Source organism: Thermobia domestica, chromosome 16, assembly GCF_964235325.1.
Source record: "Thermobia domestica chromosome 16, izTheDome1.hap1.1, whole genome shotgun sequence".
NCBI classification, from domain to species: Eukaryota; Metazoa; Arthropoda; class Insecta; order Zygentoma; family Lepismatidae; genus Thermobia; species Thermobia domestica.
The window spans coordinates 108226073-108240340 of NC_137469.1; the positions used below are offsets into that span (position 1 = coordinate 108226073).

A 14268-nucleotide genomic window follows, 5' to 3' on the forward strand; every position below is an offset into this window, starting at 1 on the left:
TATACTACTACTATATACTAGAGACGATCTCCTTGCATACATCTAATAATATATACACATGTTGTTACTTGCATACACATGTTTTATATATTATAGGCGTTTTCATTATGTTGATATTTAATATTATTGCACTTCTCCTTATTTGTTGTAAGTAGTAGTTTGTGCAAATTATCTTAATATGCACTATTTTTCTTTCAGCTCATCCTAGTTGTTTAGAGTTTGGTGATGACTTGGTCATTAGAAGTAGACTGACACCATGGCAATGCATGGAGTGCAAGACTTGTACAATATGTAATGAATCATCGGACTTGGTACGTATGAAAATCTGCACTATGTATTTTTTTTGTTTAAATTTCAGTTGCAAATTTGACTTAAAGAGTCCTCTGATGAATCTATCGTGATTTCACAGTTGAAAGAAAAATTTCAAGAAACAGACTCAAGCAGTGTAAAATTCCAAATACTAACAATATTACCAAAACCCGGAGCATTCGTACAATTCAGAAGGAATTTGGTGTAACACATTACATGGCACAAAATTCTAAACTCCTTATGGAGGAGCAGGGTGTTTAACAAATCTTAATCCTGGACATGTTAAAACTCTCAGCAACAGCACAGTTGAAAAGATTATTGCGTACTGCAATAGTGATGAAGTGAGCCGTTTACTAGGGAAAAACAATATTTTTACAGTGATTGAGTCAGTATCAAAAGTGCAAAAATAGAAACATCTAGTTCTAGCTTTTTTTTTTAAATCGAGAGTTCAAATACAAGAATCCCATTCCATATGTAGGGTTTTAAAAGTTTTACAAGTTGCGTCCTAAGAATTATGTGCTGGCTAGCGCAAGTAGAACACATTGTGACTGTGTGTGTGTTGTGTTCATGAAAGTGTAAACCTTACGCTAGCCGGATATAAATTAGAAGACTTAATTTGTAGTGATGAATTGCCAATTAGAACATAACAAAGAAAGATTATCTTGCAAAAATCATTTATAACCTTCCTCTTCCAGAATGCTTTTTCTTAGGATGTGATTTTTGTCCCAGCATATCACAATTACTCGAACAAAGTCTTCAAGGACAGTGAGATTGATGGAATTCTATATAAATTGTGGATTAGAACTGATCGCACAACAGTTATGACAGTCTGTAACACTATAGACGAATTCCTGTATACCTTCGAATTAAAATTGAAATTGCATTTGGCACATTGTTTCATAGCTGTTCATCATACATTATTTTAAAAATGAAAGAAAATCTTGATAATCAGTGCATAGTGGTATGCGATTTTGCCGAGTATTATTCCTTTGTACTGCAGGATGCAGTCCAAGGACACCATTGGAATAATTCCCAAACTACTGTTTACCTAGTTGTCTTGTACTACAAAAATTTAAACACGCCTCAATTCGATCTTATTTCTTTAGTTGCTCTCTGAGAATATCTCAAGCCTGGCACTGTCTGTGTTCACCGTTTCCAGAGCCAAGGATGCAGTTTTTTGTCATCACATTTTGTTGAGGAAATAGAACATATCTATTACTTCTCCGATGGTCCAGTATAAGAACAAGGAAGGATTTTGTCAATTTGTGTCATCACGATGTCGATTTTAATATCATAGCTGAATAGCATTTATTTGCCACTTTACATGGCAAGGGGCCATGTGGTGGTGTGGCAGACACTATTAAGAGATTAACTGCACGTGCTAGCCTTCAATGCTTATTCAGTGACCAAATTATGACAGCGCGACAGTTGTATGATTGGGCTTCAATAAACATTCTTTCTTGCTCCTTCAAATATAGCACAGACAAGGAGTATGATATTTATATTTTCGGAAACGTTATAGTACTACTCGATCAATTCCTGATACTCAGAAACTTACCAGTACCAGTAAGCCACACAACTGTAAAAACCAAAATATATATATTGAAACTCAGCTGAATACAGGATTGAGTCTGTGTTGTTAAATCCATTAGAACTGGATATGGAAGATATTGGTGGATTGTCATCGTTGTGTATGACAGCCATTGGTGGGTTGGGTGTGTTTTTGACGTTAATAATCTCACAGAACAAGTTAAAGTAAGTTTTCTGGATCCACATGGGCCATCACTGTCATTCACGCGTCCACGAAGAAGTCCAATATATTAGGTGGGAACAAAACACCAATCATTACAAAGGTAGGCCAACAAATATCAAAAAGTTTTTTTTTTTTTTTTTTTTACCAGATGAAATGGAGAAGGCAACTATCATGATGGTATCTCTTTCCTAAGGTTTGTAGTCTGATCATTAACCAAACTATTCACTTGCACTTATATAAAGGTACATTTCTTGTCAATTTGAACCGGAACATTCCCGTATTATGTTCAGATAATTCAGTAATAACTTATAACAGATATTGGACAAGTATATATATCTGGAAAACAGCATCATTGTGTATATCATTTACTACAGTTTTACAGTTCGTATATACGTATATGTATCTGTGTTTTACCTGCAGCAGTGTGCAACATGTCTTGCAGTTCATCTTGCACTGCCTTACCGTTACAGTGCCAACCTAATACTTGATACATGGATAGAAGTATGTTATATCTATTTCGTAAGTTTCTGCGACGGCGAATTTGGAGATATTCAAGGTCAAAGGTTATAGTGAATTATTTGAAACTGTAATGTGCTGTAGGACTTCTATGTAGAATTTCCCTGGAAAGCTCTATTCATTAGCTTTTAATGGTGTTTGAATGTTTGTTGTAGTCCGATTAGTGAAAAAGTTACGACCCTTTGTAATTATGCGCACGTGCCATTTTTCTATGACAATTTTGATCTGTATCTTGGACAATTTTCACAATAAAACGCTGAAGATCGGCAGGATTACTTAGCATGTCATATGTGTCTTTCATACCAAATTTCATGAAAATCATAAATGGTGCGGTCAAAAAAAAAAAAAAAAAATATGTATATATATTCTTTTGGATCGATCTGACATGGAAAGTCCCTCATTCAACCTTAATTTCGTACATTCAATTGGCCTATAAACCTCATTCACACTTCGTAAGTTTTTCGAGCGGTGATTGACCAAATATACAATATGGTAAAAATCTGTTAGAACAAACTTCGGGAGCTGATTCCCGACACCGAAACCAGCAAAAAAAAGTCCTGTGGAACTTTGGTCAGTGAGGGATAGTTTCGGCGATATATGGTGCCGAAAGCGTGGGAAAATGAACTCCAGAGAGCTGTAATTGAAAAACAACACAACGTAGAGAGTGCGGTTTAGAACATGACACTCGATTGATAAATGTATGTTTCTAACCTCCGCAAGATGTGTGCGAGGTATTCCCCAAAGGAACTTAGGGATTCTCTATAATCTGTAGGTAACCTCTATGTTCCTTTGGGGAATTCCTCGCACACATGGCAAGTAACCCCTATGTTCCTTTGGGGAATCTCTCGCACATATATTGTGGAAGTTTGAAACATACATTTTTCAATGGAGCAGGTATGACTTCGAGTGTCATGTTCTAAACTACACACTTTATGTTGCGTTGTTTCTAAACTACAGCTCTCTGAAGTTCATTTTCCCACGCTTTCGGCACCTTATATCGCCGAAACTATCCCTGACTGACCAAAGCTTTACAGGACTTTCTTTTTGCTGGTTTCGGTGTCGGGAGTCAACTCCCGAAGTTTGTTCAAATAGTTTCTTACCATCCTGTATATTAATAATAGTGTGCTTAAAATAATTCAAATAATGAAGAGTCAATTTTATATATATATGAAAGAAAAGTACCTGAATTATTTATCGGCATTAGTTAATAGTAGACAAAAATCCAGATATGAAACATTTCAGAATGGTCTAGGCCAGCCAGTTATAACTGAATGATCTATGAAAGAAAGTAGCTGCAGGTAACTTCACGTTGAAAGAAAGGAGTGTCAGGCAAACGAGCGATGGCTTTGCAGGCATACTATTCGTGATTTGTGATTACACGTACACTACTAATACCTGTTTATTTTGTTCTCCTACCTTTTCTCCTACCTGTAAAAGCGTATTCCTACGTCATACATCGGTCAGTTGGAAAAGATTGGTCTAGAACAGTGGTTCCCAACCTGAAGTGCCATGAAGAGTGAGCAACGGGCCCAAGCTACTGACAGAAATAAACTGTAAAACTTTGAATAAAGCAGCACTTGCAGTGACCGTTTACAAATTAGCTTTGGCAAACTTCACAAATGCTAAATGTGTGACATTTTCTGTTTTCCATGGATGAAAACGGTAGCTTGAAGAGGGGGGGGGGGATTAAATAAACTAGATCGGAAATCACTGATCAAGAGCATAAAATATTGACCTTTTGATAAGTCTCAGAATGTAGATACTTACCAACCATGTGCTGTCTCATGACTTAACAACGTCAGTTACATATTGCCGTGTGGCACCTAAACCCTATTCAGCCCTAACATTTAGTTCACTTACCTCAAATAGATACAATGAGATTTTGGTGAGCTTCATTCCCTGAATAGGGGATATTAAACTTATAATTTTCTTTGTTTGTGTAGTTTGTACTTCAAATCATTAGTTTGGATTTCTATTAATTTCGGTTTATTGTACTTCAAACTGAAGTCCATATTTTATTTTAGAAATAAGACATGTAAATATCCTAATAAATGGTTTTACTAGACTAATAATTTTAATTAAGATGATTTCTGTACATAAAAGTGAAAATTGTAAGTCGTAACTTGTACGTAGAAACTTGGTATAGTATCGTAAATAGTCATATAATGAGTTATAATTACGTATATAAGAATTACATAATTATAGATTCATAACTCGGGTATTCTTAGTTTTTCTGTGGATTTTAAGGTATTCTGGTTTCTGATAGTATTAAAGAAAACATATTCGTGAGAGATTATTTCTCACCTAATATTATGTAAAGTGAATTAGGTTTATGCGAATGAAATGTACGCTGAGGCGCATCATTTGGTTAATCAAAAACAGTCGTCGTTTGTAACCACACACTTGCGCCAGTGCTCAGCCAACAATTGGATACCGTATAGAAAGAAGTCTGGAATCTGCTATGCGAGAAAGTCCTCAATCGCACGTTACACCGCCCAATCATAAGGGAAGGTCCTCCCAAGAAGTGAGATCGAGGTGGTAGTCAGTAGAAGAGATATTGGAGGAATAAGGGATGAGGAAGGATTTCATACTATAAGTCATTTAAAGCTACACCATCCTTTGAAAAACATGTGGGCGAGCAGTTTAGTACAACATGAGGGCATCATCATGTCAGTGGACCATTGCTGGATCTTTTCAGGCCAGTTTGCGGTGCATTTCATAGAGTTCAACACTGTAATGATTTGCATTGAGGTTTCGCCTCACCTGAGAACAACATGATCACTTCTACCATAGACCACCATACCGGCAACAAGAACTTCTATGTGGAGAAGTAATTTAGGAAACAGTGTTAGACGTTGATCACGTTTCAGACATTGTTTTGACCGTTTGAGATGCTCATAGCAAATTTATTCATCTATAGTGATAGTCTTATGTTGAAAACCTTCCCGGTTATTCCTTACACTTACAAGTTAGAGAATTGCACACATTCACACTACGATTGTTGTTGACCGGTATCAATTCTTGTGGCACCCATGTGTCCCAACTTTTTTTTACCTTACTAGTTCCAAGCCGCAGAACGACAGTGGTATATTATATGCCTAACTCGTCTGCAGTGACACGAACACTTTTCGCAGAATCTGCTTCCACACTGTACTTGAAATGCTCACATAACATAATGTTAACGCATTCATTCGCTATTCTTGACCCAAATCCACTGTTGGGGGGCGCGGTGGCTCAGTGGTAGAGCGCTCACCTCTGGTGCTTGGGGTCCCGGGTTCAAACCCTGCTCCCGCCAAGTGAATTTTGTGGTGGACAAACGCCGTGCTCGTGGGTTTTCTCGGGGTTCTCCCGTTTCCTCCCACTTTCTTCATTCCACCATTTCACTCATCTCTCATCATCACCGTCTCCTTTAGCCTAACCGGCATAACCGTGGGACGTAAAACTTAAAGATTTCATTTTTTTTCCAAATCCACTGTTTTCTTTGCTTGCTATGCAGAATGTCTTAGTTTGAATTTGTAAAGTAAAATCAATGATTTGTGTATTCTCCATGGTTGATACGACCCTGTTCAGCAACGCACTGCCCTGACTGCCTGGCAAACCACAGCATGTTTGCTGTGGTATTAGACGCATGATCTTCGTGCAACTCTGTGTATTTTGTTGCTGATGAAAGTTTCTCATCAGTGCCAAAGCGGACATTTATTCGCATCAACTTAATATGTTCCAAAGTGTACTCATAGAAACTTAATGTTTATTCTATCTATCTTTCAGGACAATATGTTATTTTGTGATGGTTGTGATAAGGCCTACCACATGTATTGTCATGCTCCTATTATTCATGATAGGCCTCAAGGAAAATGGTTGTGCTACCGCTGTGTAATGGTCAGATCTAATTTTATTCCAAGTGAGTATCACTTTATTTCTTCTTATATTCATATACATATCCATATATTTTAACCAGTCGCAATGAAGTAATAGTTTAAACCAGGCATGGGCTGGCCAACCGGGAGAGCGGGACATGTCCCGGTGCGCTCTCCGAAACATCACATTATAAATAAAGGTACAACTTTTTATAATAAATTTCTACAGTTGTTATTGGTAAAGTGTAGAGATCCCGTGAAAGGTACAGTGCGCCCTTTACATCAGACGCCCTTCTGAAACCACATCAAAGATAAACGATTTTATTTATTCTTCTGTATACCACAGTTCTGTGCAATAAATACATACAGTTACTGTTGGTAAAGAACCCATGAATGGTACAGTGCGCCCTTTACATAGAGCACCCTGCCAAACATCACATAATAGATAATGGTTTTAGTTCTTCTTCTATATACCAGTTTGTATAATAAATTCATATTGTGGTGTTGGTAAAGAACCTGTGAAAGGTACAGTGCACTTTTTATATAAGGCACCTTGCGAAACATCACACTACAGAGGAATGTTTTTTTATTCTTCTGTATACCAGTTTTGCTACATAATTTCAATCATTTGCTATTGGCAGACACGTAAAGAAACAATCACTTTTTAAAAAATATATGTATAAAGCAAAACATTGTTACGTATCTATAAGGCAAAACATTGTGAGAAATTAACAATAAGTTCGTCAGTCAACCGTGTAATATATTCATGAAATACTACACTGACACATTGACTCTTTCTCATTTACGATTTTTACAGAATCGTAGATTACACAGTCTTAATATGCATCCACATATACGCGCGTTCTTGTATGTTTTAGAGCAGTGTTCGGATAATCAGTGCCTATTGTATTTCTAAGATATAACTATATTGATTTGTTGTTGTATTGGCCTTATTGTGTTTAATAAAACTTTAATTACAAGAACTAAAATATATATATAATACATATTAGCATTTGTATAGGTGCTCTTTTAGTGGACTTGTCCACCGCCCTCGTTAGTATCCCAGCTCCTTTGTGTTCATGAAACCACCGTCTTGAATGTTGCCTGTGTTTCTGTATTTCGCCCTGGTTACACGGTGAAACACGTTGCAGCATTGCTTACTGCTACCATCTAGTGTACAGAAATGCAATTAACTCTTACCTAGACCAGTAAGAGAACGCACGTACGAAAACAACAGTAAAAAATCATAAATAATATTTTCTATGTAGGAATAGTCTCTAAGTATCATCTCAGTTAGCTATACGCCAAAATTATTCTTACATAATAATATTTTCATGTGTGGTCCTGAGAGATTGAAAAGCCATTAAGGCTATTTGAGATGAATATATAATGATTAGAGAGCAGAACTTCAGATGTGAAAATTGATAACAATTATTCGAACAAATAATCGTGTCGTTTTTCTTCTTTCATTTAAAGCAAAACTAGAATTTAGGACTAAGGTATCATAGAACCTGGAAAATTGTATACAATAAAATAGTATTGGACATGTTATTTTAAAGATAAGCCGTATTTCTATTCATAACAGGCCAATATGGAATACAGGCTGGGTAAATGTAAGACTCCATTCTTCCATGACTTGAGCACTTAAAGAAAAGATCTGGCCAGCATCACGCATTGGCTGTCTGTAACCACTCAGGTTACCCCCAGGCATCTATTTGATAAAAGAGATCGACTAAACCCTCGAGCCTCATTTTACAAGAGTAGTAGGAGTGAATAAGTCCTGCTCCCACTGGGAATTGAACTCAAGCCATCTGGCTGGTAGAAAACTTCTTACTAACTACGCTACCACAATCTGGCTCTGAGGAATATGTCATGATCATAAACAATGTGAAAAATCCTATGACTGGACTAGGATTTTGTTGTGCTATAAAATCCTCAAAAATACACTGATAACTATGCATTTATATGCAGTTTTTTTTTTTTTTTTTTATGCTGTGAAAAATCATTTAAGATCATTCACATTATTTAAGAATTTTCCTTGAAAAACTAAATTTTTGTCAGTTTGGTCTCTGCAGCGAATACAAAGCTTAATAGATCCTATTATAGTAGTACGTAGGTTCTTTTCTATATCTTTGCGAATACTTAATATACAATATTAAATTATACCTTCGTCATATTTGTAAAATTTGGAACGGGCTATTTTAATGCAAGAAAAAAGTACTATTTTAGCAAAATAACTTTTCGTAAAGAATATACTAATAGATAAATAAAATAACTTCTTTTGCAGTCCTTCTTGATTGTTATACGTTATTCTTTCTTAACGTTATTCGATCTTCAAAATGCATACCTAGCTTCCAGTCACACTATATCACTCAGTTTTCTTATAAATAATAGTTTTATAGCGTAATAATTTAAATGTAAAATTTAGAGGAGGATGTAAAATGTAGAAAGTGGAGGAGGATGATGAAAGATTTCAGATGAAGTGTTCTGTAGTCATAATCAGTGTTCATAGTGGGGGAAAAAACAGATGCAGTATGTTTTATTACGATTTTGACTCGACATACCGGCTATCTAAATGTTAAAATACAGTGAGGGTATGTTGCCTAAAAGATTGCATTTCTATTATATAATGACTGAAGACCATTGGAGAGCTTTTCCGTAGTTACGGAGGGGGGGGGGGGGTGGAGGGAAGCATGGAGAGAATTTGTTGTATTATAGAGAATTATACACGAAAATACTCCAAAAACCGAGTTTTTATATTAACTTTCTGCGGGAAAACTCCCGGACCCTTCACTCGACTAAGGGGTATTCCAATCCCAAACCCCCTCCCGAAAGATCCCTCCCTCTTAGCAGACAACCCCTAACTACGCCCATGCTCAAAACACGACATTACGCATTCAGGCAAGAAGACACACACATATAAGAAGGAAACAATTCAATAGGGCGCATCAAAATATAAACTAGATCTCATTTTAAAAAGCAAAAAGTAGGAAAACAATAACGAAAATGTTGGTGTTGTGAACTTAGAAATTATTTCTACATAAGAAATAAAATCTTTTTACGTGCAAAGCTATTCGTCAAGTACTGTGTACAAATATAGATTTATTGAAGGTATTTAACATCTGCTCTCCAGTGACGATATGTCTTGATCACTGAAAAACCAGAGGCGGTATGCCTTCATCACTGGAAAACTAGAGGCGGTATGGCATACCACCGCATACCGTCTCACTTCGACCACTGGTCATAATTGTTGGAGGTGAACAAAGTGTATTGTAACCATGACTTTCGTTCCGAACATTATTCATTATTGTTTCTCAGGCTGCGAACTTCAGTCTCTGTCGTTCGCCTGAAATATAGTGCTTTAATTATTATAATAGAATTCATATTATCCACAAATCGACATAGAGTAGTAATTAGCGTCCTTTGTTCACTATCAAAGAGGTTTGGACTCACCCAGTCACCCTGACTAGTTTAACAATTCTTTTTCTCACTTCTATCAGGCGAATGTTATTAATTTCAGTTTAAATTGCAGGCATCCGGAAGTTCTTTAAATAAGTAACTGTCTAGGTCTTGGTTAAACTTCGTCTCCTTGATTATGTTGTAATTGTAATTGATAAAACTATTTAAAAATTTGTATAAAATCTATAATTAACATGTTTCGAAATTTTCTGTAATTGGGTGGTTCCGGATAAATATATCATCCCTACTATTCCCAAACAAATAAGTTCCCAGAATCTTTTTGGTTTGATTAGTTCTTCTTCGAATCGTCTTTATGTTAAAAAGGCATTACAATAAAATATCTAATAAAATAAAATAAAAAGTGTTACTCTATAATAGCATCGCCCATTCATCAAACCTTCATCTTCGTATTGTGTGCAAACGTCCTGTAGTAATGCAACCAGAGATCTTATGGTATTTTGATTTAAAAACAAAATCGTTGTATTGTTATAGGTTTAAGATATAGAGCAATGATAATTTCACAGGTACTTGACGTTTAAAATTGAATATTTGAATTTATTTTGGCTTTTTTTGGTTAGTTGTGTACTTAAGTTGTATATGATACAATGTTTATAAGTTAAATAATGAAATTATTGCCAATAGAATATGTTATAGTAAGGGGTTTCGAAAATACTCGATAAATTAGTAACAACATTTTGCGTAATCGATAAAAGAGTAAATAATATTGTTAATATTTTTAAAAAGGAAAAAAAAAGTTACTCTTTTAACTTGAAAACTTCTGCAATTCACAAACACGATAGTAAAACTTTTGTTGTAAATGTCAATGTTATTTGTTTGGTGTAATGTCTCATTGTAATTAAACTAAATGTAACATAGATAGTTCATGCATAATTTCTTGTGTACCCACATAAAAACATGTATGTGAAAAGATTTGTGAAAATAGGCATATAAGCAAGGATGATGTCCCAGTTCGTATGTAAAGATCCAAAATCGATTTCAGTAAAACTCACAATATTAACAATGTTCAAAATGCTTAGTAATGTAACGATAATTATTTCTGGAACAGTGACCTCAAAAGGACAGTATAATGGATTTATACGAGAGCTTTTTACATTTATTTATTTATTTACTAGCATATATTAGTAAATATGTGTTGAAATGAAAATTTAAATGCACAACTCCGTATCTCATGCGTTTAGTACTCGTGAAATATGCTGCTTTCGTTTTTAATGGCATCGATTTAAGAAGAATCGGAAAGATCATTGATCATTTCGGCGACCCTGAAAACCATGGATTCGACACTATTATTGGTTATTTTCGATCATTTATATATATTATTTCCCCCTCCCCCATATTGCGGGCCATGGCATCGGAAGTGTCACCGTTATCTCAGCCACCCCCAAAAAATGTGGATTCAGCACTAATATCGGTCATTTTTAAATATCTCTTCCTCCCCCTTCCCCAAGTTGCGGGGTTGAATTTGAATTTAAACGGGATCGAAAGTAGCACTGTTCATCTAAGTGACCCAGAAAACTATAAATTCGACTGGCCATTTTCGATCATATTATATATAGCTACCCTCCCCTCTTCCATGCTGCGGCACACGGCATCAAAATGTCATTGTTAATCTCAGCTACTTCTAAAACTATGGATTCGACATTAATATGTCATTTTCGATCATGTTAAAATGTTTATCTCCCTCCCCTACGTTTACCCTCTCCCTCCCCAATTATCAGGGCTGAACTTGGATTGAAACACCATCAGAAGTGTCATTGTGTCTCTCATCGACCCCCAAAACAATGGATTCAACACTATTGGTTATTTTTGATCATTTTTAAATTTCTCTCCCCCTCCCCTTAGGTATACACAGCTCCCCTTCCCCTCGACCGTGCGGCAGCACACGGCATCAGAATGGTCACTGTTAATCTCAGCTACCTCTGAAACTATGGATTCGACACTAATATTAATCATTTTTGATCATTTTTAAATGTTTATTCCCCTCCCCCTTCCCAACCATCAGGGCTGAACTTGGATTGAAACAGCATCAGAAGCGTCACTGTTTCTCTCATCGACCCCGAAAACTATAGATTCAACACTAATATCGGTCATTTTTGATCATTTTTAAATTTCCCTACCCCAACTCTACGTTGCATCGTCAAAGTGAATAGCCTAAAGCAATCCCTGCCCCTAAATTGATGTACGTTGAAAATTTGATTGAGATCGGTCGGATGGTTCAAGAGTGATGAAGTCACAAAGCAGTAATTTTAATTTTAACTTTTTTTACATATATATCTCAGACCTCCCCCTCCCCTAGGTTGGCTCGTCAAAGTGAAACGACAGGAAACACCCAAGGTCCGACCCTCATATATGTTGAAAATTTGATCGAGATTGATTGGGTGATTCAAAAGTTATTAGGTTTTATTATTTTTTTTTATTTATACGTCCCCCTCCCCTCCCCTAGGATCTACCATTAAAGTAAAATTACAAAAATGTTTCCAGATTCGAACCTCAGATATCTTGAAAATTTGATTGAGATCGGTCGTATAGTTCAAGAGTTATTAAGTTACAAAAATAGTCACTTTCAGTCTTATATAAATTGATTTTTATATATTTCCCCCTCCTTCTCCTCCCCTACGTTGCTTCGTCAAATTTAAATCATAAAAACGATCCCAGGTCTGAACCTCATCTATGTTGAAAATTTGACCAAGATCGGTCGACTGGTTCAGGAGTTATTAAGTTTTATTTATTTTTTATACCCCCACCCCCTCCCGTTAGTTCTACCATGAAAGTGAATAGCCTAAAACCAGCCCAGCCTCGAACCTCATCCATGTTACAAATTTGATCGAGATCGGTCGGGCGGTTCAGGAGATTTAGAGTCACAAACATAGTGATTTTCAATTTTATATATATAATTTTCAAGTATTTTACTCTTGCAGAGTTAACACTTAGTAGTTAGTTTAAAATTACTTTGGGTGCTTTTTCGAGTATCTTCATTTACAATGTTGGAAAGCATCTTGAAAATACATTATTTTTGACAATAGCAGTTTGTAAGAACTACAACAATTATGTTAATATTTTGTAAGATTATTCTTTGATTTTCGTTAGATTTTGAAAACTTTAAACATATTATTTCGGGTCTGGACAACGAACAGCTTTGCGTAATATAACCGGATCTCTGACTTACGGAGATTTTAATATTAAAACAAAATTTAGGTATTGTGTAGGCATTCAGAAGTAAATAACGATAATTTCAAACATGTTTTAACTTTAAATGTTTATAAATGTGATATTTTTCTACAATTGTTGATTTATGTTGACTAGGTGTTAACGGCATTGGTGGTCTACCTACTCCTCGCGAGTCTCCTGTGTCCGATACTAATCTTGCCGGGGATATAGATGATGGTGTTCCAGATGCATCGAACTGGACTTCAGATGATGTACAGATGTATTTCCAGGAACAAGGCTTCAAGGAGCAATCTTTAGTATTTAAAGATCAGGTAAATATATTTCAATTGACTTGAATTAAAACTGCCTATACATGAAGCAAGGTTCAGCCGTAGGCTGGTCTACAACCTAACCTAACAATTAATAATTGCACAAAGTACACAGAGAAATTACATATGAATATACACAAAGGAATCTTACATACACTCAAAGATGTTATAAAGATAATGTTTACTTATCTACAGAGGATAATATAAATACCAAATCCAAAATAAAATAAAAATAAATTGGTTATATGGTTAGGTTAATACCAGGTACTTGTACTCTTCATTACAAAGTGCATATAGAAGTAATTTACTCGTTGTAGTCCAAGTCATAGGTACTCAGGCTAAGTTCTTGTTGACATAAAAGATGATCTTTTATCTTACGTTAGAAAGTCAATCGTTCGCGTTCATATTTATATTTTGACTAGTAATTGGTATTTACACTATTTTTTTTAAATCAAATATCGGAAACCCCTTTACAATACAGGGTGTTTCAAAACAACACCGACAACGTTTGGGAGGTGATTCCTGACACCAAGATAAGACAAAAAGTATAAACCAATCTTGGTGCACAAATGCTTTCTTTCGGAGTTATAGCCTGCCGAAAACATGAAAAAAATTAACTTTAAAGGTCCATAGCTCCAAAACTGTGGGACCTACCCCTTGATTGACTGACGAAAATAGATCCGTCTTCCATCTTTTGATTTGCATTCCCAGAAACGTATCTAAATCACTTGCTGTAATCTTGAATTCTTCTTTAAGCTGACCAAGAAATTCTTCAATTTCCGTTTTATTTGTTCGTAGAATAAGTCCATCGTCGACATACACTGATACGTACAGAAAATTGCTCTTCTTTTTTCTAAAAACACATACGGATCAGCTTGGC

General features: G+C 35.7%; 1 protein-coding gene across 1 annotated transcript in view; it reads left to right on the plus strand.

Moving 5' to 3' along the window:
• The window catches only part of LOC145673319 (histone acetyltransferase KAT6B-like), a 130426-nt gene that overhangs the window by 105567 nt on the left and 10591 nt on the right, over positions 1–14268 (plus strand). Inside the window, exons 3-5 of the mRNA XM_081742915.1 lie at positions 199–311; positions 6347–6479; positions 13216–13391. Coding sequence (XP_081599041.1) covers positions 199–311; positions 6347–6479; positions 13216–13391 — 422 coding nt within the window. The remainder of the gene's footprint in view (positions 1–198; positions 312–6346; positions 6480–13215; positions 13392–14268) is intronic.